Source organism: Tetranychus urticae, chromosome 3, assembly GCF_039701765.1.
Source record: "Tetranychus urticae isolate SD_2017Ah chromosome 3, NJAU_TeUrti_SD_1.0, whole genome shotgun sequence".
Lineage (NCBI taxonomy): Eukaryota > Metazoa > Arthropoda > Arachnida > Trombidiformes > Tetranychidae > Tetranychus > Tetranychus urticae.
This window is the reverse complement of record NC_142960.1, coordinates 7685241-7704406: the sequence shown is the minus strand read 5'-3', so window position 1 is coordinate 7704406 and position 19166 is coordinate 7685241. Positions and strand designations below refer to the sequence as shown.

At 34.8% G+C, this 19166-nt stretch overlaps 4 protein-coding genes and 1 pseudogene across 5 annotated transcripts; all 5 read left to right on the top strand.

The window, feature by feature from the left end:
* The first annotated feature begins 35 nt into the window (after positions 1–35).
* LOC107367050 (uncharacterized) lies at positions 36–5547 on the top strand. The gene is made up of 2 exons (XM_015934714.3): positions 36–616; positions 1185–5547. Exons 1-2 carry the CDS (start codon positions 599–601, stop codon positions 5082–5084), a joined length of 3918 nt encoding a protein of 1305 aa, XP_015790200.2. The 5' UTR covers positions 36–598; the 3' UTR covers positions 5085–5547.
* A 670-nt stretch (positions 5548–6217) lies between these two features.
* On the top strand, positions 6218–7461 carry LOC107366885 (tubulin gamma-2 chain-like; annotated as a pseudogene). The gene is made up of 3 exons (XR_016199900.1): positions 6218–6305; positions 6364–6700; positions 6771–7461. The product of XR_016199900.1 is annotated as a tubulin gamma-2 chain-like (transcript).
* A 270-nt stretch (positions 7462–7731) lies between these two features.
* Positions 7732–12414, top strand: LOC107367024 (bridge-like lipid transfer protein family member 3B). Its single transcript, XM_015934684.3, has 6 exons — positions 7732–7901; positions 8149–8311; positions 8404–8522; positions 8931–11131; positions 11219–12001; positions 12074–12414. The coding sequence occupies exons 1-6, from the start codon at positions 7858–7860 to the stop codon at positions 12292–12294; spliced, it is 3531 nt and encodes a 1176-aa protein (XP_015790170.2). The 5' UTR covers positions 7732–7857; the 3' UTR covers positions 12295–12414.
* A 734-nt stretch (positions 12415–13148) lies between these two features.
* Positions 13149–17056, top strand: LOC107366886 (Prolyl 3-hydroxylase sud1). Its single transcript, XM_089268782.1, has 3 exons — positions 13149–13670; positions 13762–15260; positions 15363–17056. The coding sequence occupies exons 2-3, from the start codon at positions 13904–13906 to the stop codon at positions 16970–16972; spliced, it is 2967 nt and encodes a 988-aa protein (XP_089124908.1). The 5' UTR covers positions 13149–13670; positions 13762–13903; the 3' UTR covers positions 16973–17056.
* A 205-nt stretch (positions 17057–17261) lies between these two features.
* On the top strand, positions 17262–18968 carry LOC107367025 (protein Wnt-8a-like). Its single transcript, XM_015934685.3, has 3 exons — positions 17262–17969; positions 18068–18321; positions 18409–18968. The coding sequence occupies exons 1-3, from the start codon at positions 17726–17728 to the stop codon at positions 18886–18888; spliced, it is 978 nt and encodes a 325-aa protein (XP_015790171.1). The 5' UTR covers positions 17262–17725; the 3' UTR covers positions 18889–18968.
* Positions 18969–19166: the final 198 nt, after the last annotated feature.

The window sequence follows — 19166 nt, the reverse complement described above, 5'->3', positions numbered from 1 at the left end:
AACAGATAGACACTCGATTTTTGGCAGATTCTCATTGAGAGTCACAGGCCTAAGAATTTCTTAATAATGTTTATTTTAGTCATTGATTGTTGTAAGTTTATTCTTGTGTTTAACTGAATTTGTCACCAATCAACGAATGTTTGGTGGTAAAAGTGCCGATATTTTTTATTGTGTTACTTCCATCTATTTATTAACATATGAAAGGCAAGATTCTAGAATCGATTTTATTCGGATTTTTTTTCTGTTTTGTTATTTCCTCTTGTTTTGCTTCAATTTTCCCTCTTTTAGACATCAAGGAAGTCGGTTATTCTGAATGTAACCATTTACAAGCTTTGGTTACATTCACGTTTCCTTTAACAAGCTAACCGGTTGCCAATGGAGCAAAGATTAGCATACAATAACGAAGTTAAAGTGACCCGAAATTTTTGTAAGCTACAAAAGCTTGGATCGATATGATAAAATTATTGAATTACTGGATGAATTTTGTCCATTTAATTTTCAAAAATAACATGGCAAGACAATTATTCAATCCATTAAATGAGGGTTTAAAAATTTTGGTCAAGATGGCAAGAAAAAAGCATAAACAAGGTTCATTTGGATGGTTTGTTTTGGTCAGGTAATTATGGTGAATTTTGCTCGTGTAAATATGTGTATTAAGACAATTTTGGTTGGCACAATCAAGTGTTTTAATTTGTGAATGATAGTTGCTAACTTGAACTGTGATTTAAAGAAAAACGTAAATAATTTAATTGCAAAAATTTTATTAGGTTTTTGTTTCTAATGTCGCCCTCTCTATCATCGCTTGGAAATTAAAAATGTCAGTCTCAATTTTCTTCCCCCTTACATGTCTGCTTATGCTTCTTTTTCTTTCAAATGTTGGATGGATGTTTGTATGAATTTCTTCTTCTTAACTGCTAACACTGTTAGTGTTTATTTCTTTCTTTATTATGTTTGTCGTACAATTAAAGACCAAAATTTAACCATTGGTGATTTGTTAGTATTGACTCGTTCTCTTGGTACAGGATCTAAGCCTGGAAAATTGTGTAGTACCAAGTAGAGAAGAATTGATTTATATTTTCATCATCAGTTTCTTCCTTCTTTCTATCTACCTTTCTTTTTATCTTTCTATTTTTTCAGTAATTTTTCTGTAATTTCTCGTTTTTGTCTTTCTTTACCTTTTTTAGTTTGTCTTCATCTCCCTCTTTTTTTCTTCAGTGTTTATAATGGCTTCTTCCCCATCACCATCATATTTAATGTATGGTGACCCCGAACCACCATTTTTGGCCATTGGTACCGATGTTTCTGCCAAGTATAAAGGAGCCTTTTGTGAAGCTAAAATTAAGAAAGTTACTCGACTAGTTAAGTGTCGTGTTACCTTTAAAAATAACTGTGGCTCTGTTATGGTCACTGATGATAATATCAAAGGTCTTCTTCGTGTTGGTGCCCATATTGAAGCAAAACATCCCGACAAAAATAAGTATTTGGAAGGCATCATAAATAAAATAATTGATGCTTCTCAATATACTGTTGTCTTTGATGATGGTGATGAGATAACATTAAGAAGGACGAGTCTGTGTCTTAAATCCGGTAAACATTTTGCTGAATCTGAGTCACTGGACCACCTGCCATTGACAAACCCTGAACATTTTGGCAACCCTGTTAAATTGGGGGTTAAGCGAGGAAGACAAAGACGTCGTCGTAAAGCAATTTCTTCGGCAGCGTCTAATTCATCTACTATATCAGACGCTGAGAGCGATGATTCTGCTGAAATCGATGAAATTCCCGATAAGAAAGAAGAATCCATAAAGGAGGAAACTAATGAGTCGCAAGCTGATATCGATGATTGTGACAAGAAATCAAACGGTAATTCAGTTAATGGGTCAGTTTCTTCATCCACAGCTACCACAGTCACTACTTCTTTGACAAAGAGAGGTAAAAGAAGAGGAAAATCAGGTCGAAAGAAAATTAATAAAACAGGTACTGACGACGAGGATGATGGAGGTGATATTGGTGATAAAAATTTCGGAGGTAATATGGACTCAGAAACAGAATCAGAGACTGAATTCGACGTTAAGACCCCAACCATTTCTAAAGATGTTGTTGTTGAAGTGGACAATCGTGTAAGAGTCAAATATGGTAAAGGAAAAGCGGTCAAAATTTACGAAGCTAAAGTATTAAAAACTGATAATGATCCTGATCTTAACAAGAGAAGGTATTTTGTTCACTATACTGGCTGGAACGTTCGTTATGATGAATGGATAAAAAGGACCAGGATTGTTGATGTTGTAAGAGACAAAGTGACTAAGCGTAGAGGTTCCAAGATGAGAAAAGGTATATCGATTGGTGAAGAAAGCCCATTAAACATGAAAGATGAATCCGAAGATGCTCCTAAAGAGTACCATAAAGAGAAAATGGAATCAAAAGAATCAAAAAATAAAACCGGAGTAGTTGCAAAGAGAGGAAGACCTTCATCATCTTCTATTGATAAATTGAATGATTCAAAAGATTCGTCTTTCAGAAAGAAGATGAAGGGTGTTAAACGAAAGTCTAAAGGAGAGCCTAATGTGTCTCGTGAATCAACTAATCATCTGGACGAAGATGCATCGAGTCAAACTAAAGTGAAAATTGAAGATGTAGATGATGCAAATGAAAGTGGTAATAGGTCAAGTGATGAAACAAAACCTGATGAACTGCATGAAGAGGCTAAGGATAAAAGTGCTGATACTGAAATTGACGAGTGTGAAAAATCAAAACTTGATGATGACTGTGCTGTTGAAGTGAATATTGTTGATGATAAATGTGAGACAGAAGGAGAATCCATAATTGAACCCGTTGAAATATCTGAATCAATAGTACCAACAACCATCAAAGAAGAAAGCTCACTAGTTGATGATCAACCAGAACATTTAAGTAAAATACAAATCACAGAGGATTTATTAACTTGTGATGAAAATCTTGCTAAATCACCAATTAGACCAGAGTCACCGGAAAGAGATGTTTCAACAGAGAATATAAACGTGTCCAGGGAAGAAGAAAGTAAACTTGATCCTTCATTCAATTTCAGTACAACGACGGATGATGCAGTGTCAAACAATGAAGACGAAGAAAAGCCAACCAAACCTATTGTCAATAAGCGCAAGCAACCAATCAAACAGCTGAATAAGAAAGAAAAAGACCGCAAAAAAAGTAAACCAGCCGATAGTCTTGATACAGACAACAAAGAAAAGTTAGATGGTAATATTTTAATAAAGAAGAGAAAGTTCAATATTAAAAAGTCGGAAGAATCTCCAGTTAATGATGACTCAAAGAAGCCTTTGAAATTTGGAAAGAAAAAGCGTAAATCACCATTACCTGAAAGTGAAGAAGCTGAAAAGGATGATAGTCCAGAAAACCCTTCAGCTGATCCTGAGTTCGACACCAAAGGTAAAAAGAGGAAAAGATCTCTTAATAAAGTTAAGCAATCAATCAATGAACCTCCAGTGAAAAACGTTCCCTCGCCAGTAGGCGATGGTAAAGTGAGAGAAGGCCATGCACCTAAGAAAAGGTTGAAAAAGGATACTGAAGAATTGAAAAGGAAAGAAATTGATCGAGGAAAAGTTGAGAAAGAACGAGAAGTTAAAGAAGACTTCGAAGATGACTTAGAAAAGGAAAGTGAAACGGAAAAAGTTAAAGTTAAAGAGGATGAAAGAAAAGAAACAGACCAAGATGATGAAGAAAACCAAGAAATTGCCAGCCTTTTTGACGCTAAATCATCAACTGTGCCTGAAGAAATAAGTTCAACATTCGCTGTTTCTATTGAAAATATTCAAGAAGTAGGCGGGTCATTTTTATTGTGTAAAGAAGAGGTGCCTGCAAGTCCTCCCGGTCATCAACAAGATGCAATCGACACCATTACAAATTCTGTGCCAGTACCGAGTGTTTCAATTCCTGAGACTTCGACCATCTCATCATGCTTGTCATCAACTCAACCATCTTCTGCTCATCCTGTATGTCACTCATCATCATCTTCATCCTCATCTTCGTCCTCATCTTCATCTTCCTCTTCGTCTTCATCTTCATCTTCGTCATCATCTACAGCCACTTCATCATCCCAACCTAATCTATTACCACAGTTAAAAGATAAAAATAATGCTGACCCAGAGCCAATTCCACCTCATCAAGTTAATAATCGTGATAACAATCAACTATCCCCACCGACAACTCCTGAAAGCCTTAAAAGTGGAACTCTTCCTCCATCATCACCTCCACCTCATGAAAGAGAAACAAGTGACAATGAAAAAAACCAAAGCCGCATTCAAAATGATCAGCAATTCTCATCTGATTTGGAAGTATCCAAGACAGCCCTTGCCTCGGCTATCAGTGCATTAGACTCTTTAGCTACTGCAGCATCCGGGGCTCCTCCTGCTATCATCAAAGACTGTAACTTATCATCTCCTACACAAAATACATCTGAAGATTCGTGCTCAAGAAATAGTGTCAATGACTCAAACAAAACTGACAAAATGATCACAATCCATCCAATAATATCACCTAAAAAGAGAAGAGGACGAGTACGTACCTCATCTACCTCAGAGACAAAGGAGAGTAAGCCAAATTATCAAACGGTCGGATGTAAAACACGAGGTTCTACGGGTCGAAAAACTCGCCAATATGGAGAATCTTCGAATGAACCTTTCATCACCTCGGACCCATTAAGTGATTCTATGTCAACTGCATTTCCATCCCTTTCTCTTTCCAATTACAGTCCCAATGCTTTCGTGTACAGTGTTAATCCTACCTCTAAGTATAATTACTGCACACCTATTGACGTAAATCTCGAAGGGGAGAAGCGAATTCAAATATTGCAAGAAAGGCTACAAGATCTTCGGAAAACTTATTTTAACATTAAGGCAGAAGTTGCATCTATTGAAAGGAGAAGGAAAAAGGCAAAAAAGAAGGATAAAGACTCATCTTCACCTATCTCACCAACTTCCTCATCTCTATCTCAGTCACAAGAAACAACAACTCGTAATCATCTCAAAGATCATTCATCTAATGAGATAATGAATGAAACTACGGTACAAGCACAAAGTTGTTCAGCGTAAATTTTATCTCAAGTAGTGACAAAGGAAACGAAATGAAAAAAAGAGTTGCAACAAGAACACGCAAAAACGCATAGACAATAAAAACCAGAGAAGAAGCTGGATTACAAACTTGAACAAATTAATTAACTTTAATAGATTTATTTATATATGCTTATCAATCTCATATTTCTCCTCGTCATCAATAACCTTACCCTTCTTCTTTATCTTCTTAAAGTGTCATTAAAATATCAATAATATAAGAGTAAAGAACAATTCTTTTTTTTCTCGCCTTCGAAAGTCTATCATTAAGAATTCTCATGTCCATTTGAAATTTTTCTCCCCAATCTCTTGTAAGCATGAACATTTTCACTTTTTTGATCTTTAATGTCAAATCTTCAAGTTGATTCCAGTTAAGATGATACCTTTAAGATACCTTTACAATATCAAGCCCAAGTCAAAATTAAATAGAAGAGTTGATTGACAATTTTCCTGCATCTAATCCTTTAAAATATTTACATTTAGTTCTTCAATTTTGCCAATTTTGTTCAACTTTGTTTAATACTCAAATGTTCTAATTTTTATCGTTTTATCGAATGTCATTGCACTACAAAATTGTCTATTAAATTTGACCAAAATTTTCAACCCTTTTACAACTTGAAGTCCTTCCAATCTCATGTAGTAATGTTACACAATTTCACCTCATGAGTTGAATAATAAAATGATTAAACTATAAATAAATATGCAGTCCTATTGCATGGTCATAATACTTTCCTCATAACAGTTTGTCAAAAAGATTTGAAGATAAGAAATACTCAAGACTTGACTGGGAAAAGAACTTTGCTGTATTCATAAAAGGTTAAAGATTGAGTTAAATATGGAAAGAGAGAATTAAATGTTCACAATTAAATACAATGAAAAACACTTGGATAAAATGAGCATGAAGATTTCATGATGAAGTACAAAACTCAGTTATGATAACTGTACAAGATAAGCATCTATAAAACAGCAATCATATGTTTTATTTAGGCGCGCTAATTCAAATTTTTTGAGGTTGAAAATTAAATTATTAACAATAGTGCTGTAATTTAGTTTTTTTGAATAATTAATAAGACGAATTGTTGGGCTAGATACTAGATGATAGGATAAGAATTAAAATGCTATTTTCTAAGCAAACTCAAGCTTTTATTGATAATTACTTATCAATAGGTTACATAATTTTGTTCAACTATGTTAGAAATTCATGTATTCAATGACAGATTCCCTTAAAAACTCATTTAAACATATCATTTTTAAAATCAAGATAAAATCATTGATCTTGAAGCTCATGGGAGTGACTCGCTCGCAGGTTTTTTGCTTTGCCATTCGATTGCTGGTGGTATTGGATCTGTTTCAGTGCATTTATGTTAGAAAAACTCAATGACAGATTCCCTAAGAAGCTCATTCAAACATATTCAGTTTTTCCAAATCAAGACGAAATCAGTGATGTCGTTGTCCAGCCATATAACTCTTTGTTAACTCTTAAACGACTAGCATTAAATGCTGATTGTGTCGTTGTTTTAGATAACACGGCTCTCAACAGAATAGCTGTGGAAAGATTGAAGCTTACTAATCCTTCATTTGGTCAAATAAACTCTCTTGTAAGTACCCATCATCTTTTAAGATTGAAAATCTCATTTCTTCATTTTTTGTTTTTTTGTTTTCTCGCAGGTTTCGACTATTATGTCTGTCAGTACAGCTACTTTAAGATACCCAAGCTACATGAACAATGATCTGATTGGTTTAATAGCACCTCTCATTCCTACACCACGACTTCATTTTCTGATGACAGGATATACACCTTTGACAACAGATCAAGAAGCGACAAATATTCGTAAAACAACTGTGCTGGATGTGATGAGGAGATTACTTCAACCATCAAATATGATGGTTTCAACAGCCATGCATGATAAGAACCAGGGCCATTGTTACATCTCTATTTTGAATATTATTCAAGGAGAAGTTGATCCTACTCAAGTGCATAAAAGTCTACAGAGGACAAGAGAAAGAAAATTGGCTCAATTTGTGCCATGGGGACCTGCTGGTGTACAAGTAGCCCTGTCTAAAAAATCTCCTTACATACAAACTTCTCACCGAGTTTCAGGTTTGATGCTCAACAATCTTTAATCTTCGACCAATCATCAGTATTCATAATAGGCTATAACATAAATATGCCCGAGTATCGAAGAAAATCTGAGATACTATAGTATATCAACAATTTATATCGACGATTATGAGTTCCAGTTCTCTAACTCTAGCACTGATTTATTGTACAGAAACAGAAAATTTTATTTCCCAAAATAAGTGCATTTACTGGTTGATCACCAAAATTTACATCAGTAAAATGAGTTTTATGACAAAATCTGCTTCCATTATTGAACAAAGTGCGATTGAAGTTTCAACTTTTCCCTCGATTTTCTCGAAAATTTCCGATCGCAGGAATTTTTAATGGCACTAATGTACTCAGTTTTTTACTCCTTAAACCCACAAAGTCGCAACTCTTGACTCAAATGTACGAGTTTTGTGACACTATTTTATAAAGTTTAAACAGATTAAAATGACGCGCCATACTTGCAGGGTAAATAAACAATCTACTACTTATCCAAGGATTAGAATCTTATCAGATATATTTTTGTACGAATTGCTTTAACGATGATTACAATTTTAATGTTTTGTTTTCTTTAAGTTGCTTATTTTATTTCATCTTATACTCCATCAATTTTAATTATTTTTTTAATTTGTGCCGTTAATTGCCAACATGGCGAATTTAATCAAAAACCAAGTCTTCAAACATCTTGCCAAGTAAGCTAATATAGACAAAAAATATAAACAATATGTGTCAGGCTGAAGCCAGTATTAAAGATTTACCTCTTATCAAGTTTTATTTTGCCAACATGTTGGCTAATTTTAATAGTTAATGTTTTGATTTCACCGTTTTCAATTCTGGTCTTAAGCATTCCACATTTTCGCCTTGGTTTATAGTATAATTTTCAAAATAATCTGTGACGTAATCTGCTGGTTCTAATAAGTGATCTAATTTCTATTACAGGTATTTTAAAAACTTGTCAACTGATAGTTTCAAATTGAGTGCAATGAAAGGATTTTGTGAACTCCATAATCTTGAATTGAACGAAGATGTATTAATGGATCTATTAGAACTGCCTGTTTGGTTAAACATAACCAAAGCAACTTGCAGTCATGCAGCTATCAAGGTAAATAGTCGGTGAATTTTGGTCATTGCTTCAATATATTTATCCTTTATTTTTTTATATATCTCTCTCCATTTTCTTTTTATTTTGAATAGATTCCCTGGTCAAAGATGCCCTGGGTACCAATATGTTTAGGTTTGGATGAAGTTCATGTTGAAGTGGAAATAACTGAAAACTTCCGAACCTTCAAAAACCAAACCTCTTCTAGTCAAACGTAATTACTATTTAATCTAAATAATGATTGAGCGTCATTTAACTTAATTCTTATTTTAAAAGTGAAAGGGAAAATTTTTAATTCTAAATGTTGGTATTCAGCGTGTAGTTATTTTTTAGAAAAATCAAGATTAATGACCTCCGGGCCTCTAATTCACTTCTGTTTACTCAGTTTCTAAAGAGCATTTCAATATTTGACACTTTTCCTCCACTTGACTGGTTCTACTTTCTCTCCTCTCTTTTTTGTTTCATTAGTAATCATAAAAATTTTCATGTTTCATATCTGACACTTTTGATTACTATCTTTAACGTCATCTCCATTCGATTGTTAAATAGACTGATTACCTTTCATATACTCGCTGTTGTACTTAGTAAACACCTTTTATATTGCGTTCTTATTCTTTTCCAGCACATCTAAATATGGTATCATATCAAGAACAATTGATGGTATTCGCATCACTATAAGCTCAGTTGTTGTCAAACTTACCTCACCTTTCATCAGTGCTTCTTTCCAGTTGTTCCAATTAGAGGTTGAAAGTCGCTCTCCCAATTGGAAACCTGTCTCTGATCTTAGTACGACTACCTTTAAGGATAAGAAGAAGGGTTTAGTAATCAACTTTAAACACATTGAATGGCAAACTATGAAATTCGAAGCTAAAACAGAATCAACGACTTCTTCAGCCCCTTTAAAGCTAATCTGTCAAGGCTCTTGTCGTGTTATGATTAAGAAAAGGATTTCCGATTGTCAAGTTGTGGGTGCTCGAATTGTTTTGATGTTCAATGATCTTCTATGGGTATTAACGGATGCAATGCTAGTCTCGGCTTTTCATTTTGTCACTCACATAAATGGACTCATCAAGAGATCTCCAATCACTAAAAAAGTCATCGAAGAACCTAATAACGTATCTACTAAACCTACCAAAGTAAAGCTGTCAGCTAATAATGTTGAAGTTGAAAAATATTTAGCCGCTAGTAAATTGTTTTCTTTTGAAACGTCGTACCATTTAGTTATTAACTGTCTTCAAGTTCAACTATGCGACGATCTTGATCCTGAACATGGCCGAAGCTCTTTCCCTTCTCTGAGAGATGGAGGTACATTACACGTTGTTGTTAATAAATTTATATTAGATATTTATCCTTACCAAAAAGCCTTAGGAAGCCGTGACAATTGGCTTAAATATGGCGACCCATCAGCAAATCGAGATAATTGGATAAAATCTCACCTTTTTGAATTTGCTGATAGCATTTCCAATGGTTTTCCAAAAGGATCTGCTAGCCAACGTTTATCTGATCTATTCTCTTCAGTTATTTTACTCAGAATTGGTGATTATTCTGTTAAATGTGTTTCTACGGCGGCTTCACGTTCAGGGGGTCGAAAGTTCGGCGCTGATTCAGATGAACGTAAATTACTCTCTACTGGCAAATTTCCTCGTGATATTCCTGCATTTTACTTGGAGTTCAACCAATTTTACTATTATGAATATGGATCGGTTCGTGTTGCCCGGACTCGACCAGTACCAGATCCAGTTTTATTTGCAAATGTTGCTCCCGTTAAAATTTTATTCGATGCGCCTTCATTAATCTGGCTTAACGCCTTACAAAGTAATTTGCACAAGCCTCTAATGGAATTGAAACAGATCATACCTCGTAGTGAGACGAATGTAACTATTTTCTCGCGTTTTGAAATACTAATGCCAACAATTATCGTTGATTTGGGTGTACCATCAACGGATGCCTTTCAATCAAGTACCTATAATATTGAATCAATACAAATAAATTGCTCTCGTGCTGTTATCACCAATTCAATCAAGGAGCCAACATATTTAAAACGTTTAAATGATTCATTGGTTTCTATGGGAAGCTGTTCATTATTTATTGAGAGAGATAAATTTCCCTGGATTGAAGGTGTTCATTCTAGACCTATTTCGAGTGGATTTTTAAAACTAATGGAATCAGAACGTTTAAAATATCATAATCAGATATGGGTCATCGATTGTGATCCCGTTTGGTGTGACTTTATTGAGAAGGAATCAAGCGGGCGAACTATACCACTAGTTGATCCTTTCCAAATAACTGTTTGGTCTTACCTCTCTTCTAATTTATTCGATGATGAAGCTGCCAATAAAAAGCCTGATATTGAAGTTGATTTACATAATCCTGAGTCTGATGTAAATATCGTTTGTTGCATTCCTACGCCAATTAAGATTGTTTTGGACCATGAAGGCTATCTCTTTTTATCACGAATTTTGGAAAAATTTGACCAATTTAACGAGTATTTAACAAATGATTCTAGAAGAATTGAAGATTACCATGGAATAAAATCTTCTGGTTCACCAAGAGTCTCTCTGATCTCACTTTTAAAGAATATTATGATTGAAGTTTTACTAGACAAACAAGAGATCATTAAAAACAAATCTGGATCATCGTCTATTGAAAGTGATCCTTCATCACCAATCAAAAGCTCAAATCCATCATTTTCAAACCATAATTTTGATTCTATTAAACATTCATCAGATCCTCTTACATGTGATTTACCAGAGGCATCACTCGATCGAGCAGAATCAACCACTGACAGATCAAGCTCTGGTTATCGATCTTATTCCATTCGTGGTAAGTAAACCTTGAGCTTAAAAAATCAAATATCAAATATTAAAACGGTTGAAGTTTATAACTTATATTGTAATTTTCTTGTTTCAGATTCTGATCTTAGTATGAATGTGAGTGATTCTGGTTTTGAAATTCTGTCTGATATTTCTCCTATCGATGACGATGATCGTTCCATTCGAAGTGATCTTTCCGATAGTCTTATTGGAACAGTGAATTTAGACAATATTACTCTTGATGATGAAGTTTACTTTACAAACTCCGGAGCTGCGTCCCGAATTGTTGAAGAAGCCATGGAAGCCACCGAAGCAGCTTTGAGTAATGACTCAGGTGATTTTATGAACCAGCCTAAAAGAGAAATTGTTTCATTATCTTTGGTTAAACTTCATCTGGATACTCTTGCGGTCGTTAAACAAGCTTATGGCTTCAAATCTTCTTTACTTGCACTTATTTCTGGCGTGAAATTGAATGAACTGCTGAAAATTTCTTATGAGGAGTACAAAAAGCTAGAAGAAAACCTTAAAGGTCATCGAATTGACGGAGATCAAAATTGTGATGATAATGATAAGACTGTCCCAAAATTAACTGTACGCCTTGATAGTATTCTAAATGAAAGCCAAAAAAATGATTTATGCTCTGTCAATATACAAAATCTGAAGCAAACTCTAAATAATGAGACTTTACTACAAGTTTTAGATTTTTTTAATGACCCTGATGCTACCCAGATTCTCCCAATTCTTATATATTTGCAAGATGTCGTCTTTAAATTGATAGACAGCTCTCTGAAAACACCTCCATTAGTTGTGAATCTCAACGAAACTATAGTCCAACGGTCCAAAGACAATTATATTCAGATTTTACCTTCTAAATCCGAGGGTAAGTTTCATCTTATATTTCTGACAATTAACATTTATACTGATATTTTCCCTTTTTATCTTTTATATCCAGGAGGAGCACAATTGGTTAGATCAGGTCAGACTCTACTTAACTCGAGTATAAACAAATCTGGAACTGAATTTTCTGATACTAAACTATCTGATATGGATGGCAATAACTCACTATTAGACCAAGTCATCATGGAAAATAAAAGACTGAAAAAGGAGCTATCTGACTTAAAAGAGCAAAATCTTGCGTTGAAAAATATTTTGGATACCAACAGGGATAAATGATGAAGTTTTATTTGGTTTCTCTTGTCTGATAATATTTACAATTGTTAACTATGTTCAAAACATCTGTTAATCTCTGTTTAAAAGAGGAAAAGGTCTTAATAAAGTTAAGCAATCAATCAATGAGCGTCCAGTGAAGAATGTTCACTCGTCAGTAGCCGATGGTAAATTGAGAGAAGACCATACACCTGAGAAAAAGTTGAAAAAGGATGCTGAAGAATTCTACAAGATCTTCACCTATCTCACCAACTTCCTCATCTCTATCTCAGTCACAAGAAACAACATCTCGTAATCATCTCAAAGATCATTCATCTAATGAGATAATGAATGAAACCACGGTACAAGCACAAAGTTGTTCAGCGTAAATTTTATCTCAAGTAGTGACAAAGGAAACGAAATGAAAAAAGAGTTGCAACAAGAACACGCAAAAACGCATAGACAATAAAAACCAGAGAAGAAGCTGGATTACAAACTTGAACAAATTAATTAACTTTAATAGATTTATTTATATATGCTTATCCATCTCATATTTCTCCTCGTCATCAATAACCTTCCCTTCTTCTTTATCTTCTTAAAGTGTCATTAAAATATCAATAATATAAGAGTAAAAGAACAATTCTTTTTTTTCTCGCCTTCGAAAGTCTATCATTAATCGTTCTATCGATTATCGTTGCACCACAAAATTTTCAACCCTTTTAAAGCTTGAAGTCCTTCCAATCTCATGTTGCAATGTTACACAATTTTAAAATCATTTGGATTAGATGAGCATGAAGATTTGATGTTGAAGTACAGAACTCATTTAAGATAACCAAAAACTTATACTCTTTGATGATAACTGTACAAGAAAAGTATCTATAAAACAGCAGTCATATGTTTTATTTAGGCGCGCTAATTCAATTTTACCTCATGTTCAAAATTAAATTAATAAGAATCATGCTGTAATTTAGTTTTTTTTACAATAATTAATGAGAAGAATTTTTAGACTAGATAGTAGTTAATAGGATAAGCATTAAAAATGCTATTTTCTAAACAAACTTAAGCTTATATTGATTATTATCTATTCATAGGTTGCATAATAACAGAATAAAAAAGCATGGTTGATAATTCTTATATCGCTCGCATTTTTCATCGTGTTCCATCTGCTTTTGCTGCGCCTTTGTTAATTAAGTTATTTTGTTAAATCTGTGATATTTAATTTTTTCAAAAGTTAAAGATTGTTTCTAACTCGGTGATAGAGTGATTTTTAAAAGAAAATTCAAAAACAACGTTTAACAAGAGACTACGAATCAATATCTTCAAAATCTACGTTAAGTCTGATCTATGCTTTCGAGGCTTACTACTATTTAATTTTTGTCTACCTTGGTTAAATATTTACATACGTAAGTTAATTTTAATATTATTTTGCGAAATCTGTTTAACAATCACAGCAAAATGTTAGTGTACACTAATTTGATTACTTCTCTTTTTCAGTCTCTTTACCATCCCCCTTTGAGACTTTTTTAATTTAACTATTGCTTATAGTTGTATGACAAGAGTACAGTAAAATCAAATTGGGGGAGACTACTGCTTAATGTGATTTGATTGATTCTTTCCAAAACTGAGGGAGTCTAAGATGACTGGAAAAATGGCATTAAAAAACAAGAAAAAAAATAAACAAAAGTCTTTAAGATCTAATAGAGGAGATTCAGTTACTTTTTCTGGTCGATGTAAATCACTTAAAATGGAAGATGATGTTGAATTTATTGAGTTAAACCCTTGTATTACTGAGTCTCGTGAAGCTATTAGACAACTATATCAAGGTGCTGTTATTGCTTCTCCCGCTCCATCTTCTTGCACCTTTGTTTCTCCTGATTCGGAATATGGTGTAGATCTTGAAAACCATCCTGCTCGAGGGCAAAAGAAAAAAGAGAGAGATGAGAAAGAAAAGGATACGCGTCTTTCACCTCTCATCGAGTTGTCGTATGCTTCTCCATCTCCATTCACAACTCCAACACCGCCACTTTCTGATGATCGCTCTCGTCCTGAATCTCCCTATAGAGTTGCATGTTTCAAACCCGAGATAAAAGATGAGCCTGAGATAGTCAAGAGAACACCTTCTCCTCTCGCTATTCCCCCTGATTATGCATTCAGAGTATCACCTCAGCGGCGTTCACCTCGAATGTTTAATAAACGTTCACCTTCGCCTGAATGGTCTCAATCATCTCGAAAATCTCCTCGAAAGCAACTTGATGAGCCATTTAAAGTGCCTTCTGCACCAGCTCGACCCATTAGTCTCGATGCACCTGGTACCTCTGGTTTTGTTGCCTCATCTAGTGCGGGCGGGGGGCCTGACCCAAGTCCAAGTCCTAGCTCTGATTCTGGCTCTACAGCGACTTCCAGTTTTAGCTCTGGTTCTCACTTGTACCATACCTCTTCCTCTTCCTCTGGGTCTGGATCTGGCTCTGGCGGTGGCTCTGGCCCTGGATCTGGCGCTAGTTCCATCTCCGGCTCTATCTCGATTCCAGATCCTTCACATGGCTCTAGTGACCGCCCAAGTCCGGTTGAAAAGCCTGAAGATTTTGACATGATATTGGACCCTTTTAAAGTGTGTACAATCAAAAATTTTATCCAGGATCGAGACTATTTAGAAAAACTTCGTAAATACTTGACGTTTAAATTACCCTATGAAAAAAGAAGCGCTGATATGTTTGAATATTATCAAGGGAATGATGATGAATTTTCAAAAAATCGTCTTGTCCAATCCTTAGAGTACACCTTCGTCGATAAACTTGTCCCTTTTATGTCTTATATGTTTGGATTCCCTTTGCGTAAAGACAAATTGACGCTTAGTGCTTCTAAATATTCATTTACTAACTATTTGCTTTGCCATGATGACGTTTATGAGGATAAGCGGATCGCTTTCGTGCTTTATCTTAGTAAAAAGTGGAAAAAAGAATACGGAGGTACACTAGACTTTTTTGGAACAAACAGTAAGTATCTTAATCAACCGTTTGTACCATTTTTAATCTTCAAATGATATCATTAATTTTGCTCAATACATACCCGAAACTAAATAAGTTTTTCTCTTTCAGAACACAATGATCCTACTAAACCCATTACCAGCATAATACCCGAATACAACAGACTTATTTTTTTTGAGATATCCCCCATTACTCATCATCAAGTCTCTGAGGTTATTGTTCCTGAGCATGACCGAATAACAATTAATGGATGGTTCCATGGCGTTTTCCCTCCAGCAAAAATTATTAGGGACCCAGAACCACAGATATCTGAAATCAGACCTGCTAATGTTTCAGATGACCATATATACATTGATAACTGGATGCACAAGATGTATTTTTCAAAATCGCGTCAAATGAGGATACAGGCTCTATTCAAAGAGAATGGATATGTTTATCTTCCTGGTTTCATGCGTAAGGAAAAATTTAAAGAAGTAGTCAAAGCTCTACGAGAAGCAGATGGCTGGATGTTTATAGGTCCACCAAACAGACGGAGATACGAAGTTCTACCGGAAGATTTATTACCTAATATTGTTAAAGATTGTCTTCGATTTTTTATTTGCGAGGCAATGTTTCTAACTATGTTTAACTTTACTGGATGCAAGCTACATGCCCTGGCATTCGCTGCACCAGAAGTAGAAATTCAACTAAAATTTGCAAAATATCGTATGGATGAATCGCCTGATGCTGAAACTGCTGAAGATATAGAATGTGACACTGAAATTTTGGATATTGCTACTGCTATTGAAAGAGGTGAGCCCATTGCCGCCAATGTACTTTATGGTCAATTTCCACCATCACCAAATTCACCAGAATCTCCGAAAACAACAGGATCCCGACCTCTGTATTCGCCAGAGAAGCCATCAACTTCTAAAAAAACAGCTACTCCAGCATCTCCTAAGAGAACTGTTTCTTCGGAGAGACCACCAACACCACCAAAACCAGAATTTCTAAAAAAACTAGCATCTCCTAAGAAAACTGCTTCTTCGAGTTCTCCAGAGAGACCATCAACATCTAAACAACCACCGACACCAGAGAGACCATCAACGTCTAAACAATCGCCAACGCTAGAGAGACCATCAACATCCAAACAATCGCCAACGCTAGAGAGACCATCAACATCCAAACAATCGCCAACGCTAGAGAGACCATCAACATCTAAACAATCGCCAACGCTAGAGAGACCATCAACATCTAAAAAACCTCCGACGCCAGTAAAACCAGCATCTTTAAGAAGACCAACGCCTTGGAGAATGTCACCTGATATTGATCCAATACCAGGAACATCGAAGTCCCAGGACGCACCAGTAAAAGTTGTAAAAAAAGAAAGACCGACTTCCTGGCTTAAAGATAAAAGGTTAGACCCAAGAGCAACTATAATAATTCGTCGATGGCAACCTGGAAGTTATAGTTTAGCTACCGACGATGAAGACGTTTTGGCTCCTCAAGGTGTTCTCGATGTTCATTTTGCATTTGATCATGTTGCCGGTGCCTGTCAAACCCATGGAGGTTATATAAGCTATGTTAACAAAGAAACAGGAGAAGAGTTTTATAGATGTACTCCTCAGGAAAATGTGCTTCATTTGGTTTGGTTGCCTCCTTCGGAGTATCGTTTCATTAAATACCATAATGTGCTCGCTGAACACGTCTATTATGATATCAATGTTATCTACAAAGAATAAATTTTATAATAAATACTTGCGCTAGCTAAAAACATTTATATCTCTTACACTCGTTAATAAATTTTTCTCGGAAATTAATATTGATACCTCAATTGTTAATCCTTATCTTTACGCGGTTAAAATTTTAATCCTTTCATTTTTCTCACTAAAGACAAATCTGTTAACCTTATTTCCAAGAAAAAGGCTTTTCAATGTTCATTTCATTATTTTTTACTCGCCTTCTAGCGGCTTGTGTTCCTAAACTGGTCAAACATTCACTAAAGATAGCTCATTAAAGATGAGGATACTCAGCAAGGACCCATCGACCGGAGGGGAAAGAGGAAGAAGATGAAAGTGTAAGCATAACAATTAAGAGTATCTGTCATATGTCTCAAAGCTGGCTGAAAGAGGAAAATCTTTTCTTCATGGGGTTTCTCTTTCTTCTCTCCCGAATATTACACTCTTTATACTTTCACTCGTTTTTACTACGTGTTGACCAGATAATACCCAATTCATTGGAAGCTGTCACTTTTAGCCTTCGGAAGATTGTCACAAGCAACTATGGACCATTTTATAATCCAATTAGCTCTAAGTGAGGCTGCGACTGGTCAAATCAAATTGTTTCAACGCCCCAATTGTTGGTGTCTCTGAACATACTTCACTATCACTCTCATCTTCAACAATCAGATATCGCTATCCACATTACCGTCAACCATTCGAAACATCAAAAAGTTCAACTTTAATTTTTCTTATCATTTCATCATCTCAACAAATATGTTTTTACTGGTTGTTTTAATTGTCGTTTTTACAGTCCTACCCTCTCCAGCCAGTTTTTGGTCAATCGGAAATTTTATGGTCACCGGTGGAAGTGTTATTGAACCTTACATTGATTTAATTGCATTAGGAATACAAGTCGGTCAACAGGAATGTCAATATCAATTCAAATGGTCCAGGTGGAATTGTCCTGAAAGTGCTTATGGAAATATATTAAACCCAGCAAAAAGAAATCGTATTAAAGGTATGTTGACTATTTAATTTGCTTTTGCGAAACCCATTTCAATTGTTTAATATTGTTTAATACAACTTTCTGTCTATTTTTCATTTTTGTTTGATTAGCGACGAAAGAGTCAGCCTTCATGCATGCAGTTATGAATGCTGCTATCGTTCACACAATTGTGACCAAATGTCAAACTGGTCAACATAAAAACTGTACCTGTAGCGTTGACAAGAACCCAGACGATTTTTCTGTTAAAGGATGTTCGGCAGCAATTAAAAATGCCATTAAAATCACTCGAGACTTTGTCGATAAAAAGGAAAGACTAGATACTTGGGGATCTATCAATATCCATAACAATCAAGTTGGACGACAGGTTAGATAGCGCAACTAATCTCATTTTTTCATCAATCTAACTTTGCTAAATTATCATTACATTATTATATTTGTTGTTCACCTCTAGATTGTTCAAAAAACCATGAAAAAAGTTTGTAAATGTCACGGTGTCTCTGGATCGTGTAACATGAAGTCCTGTTGGTTGAAGATAAATGATTTCCATTGGATTGGTAAACGGTTGAAGCTGGCTTATAAAATGGCAAAAAAAGTTGGAGAAGAGAATGATTTGGAGAAAGTTGCTTCTTTTAAACCCTTCCAGTCAAGTTTAATTTACCAAGAAGAATCGCCTGATTACTGTTACCCAAATCGTTCTGCTGGTTCAATTGGGACTCTTGGTAGACAATGTGCAAAAGGCTCTCGAACCAATGGATCTATGGAAACTGACGATGATAAAAGTAATTGTAATAAATTGTGCCGCCAATGTGGATATAATGTAAAAGAAGTGTTAGATACGAATAATTTCAACTGTAATTGTAGTTTTGTTTGGTGCTGTAAGGTACAATGTGCTGTTTGTCCACCCAGAATAGTCTCTGTATGTTCCGTCTAAATCCTCTTAATATAAACTTTGTAATAACTTGATAAATTTGATTTGAAAAACTTTAAATTAAAGTATAATCAGAATTTTAATTTAAATAAATGTAACGCAAGAATGAATCTAAAACATTTTTGTTAACCTTTTCCTTTGCTTGTAATTGAAAAAATTTCAGTTAAAAACTTTGATTATGAATAAAATAAATTAAATTTTTTACACAGAAAGCAAATGATTGTCAAATATTGTTTTAATCATCCTGTAATTGTTACCGTCGTAAAAACTCTTATAGTTAT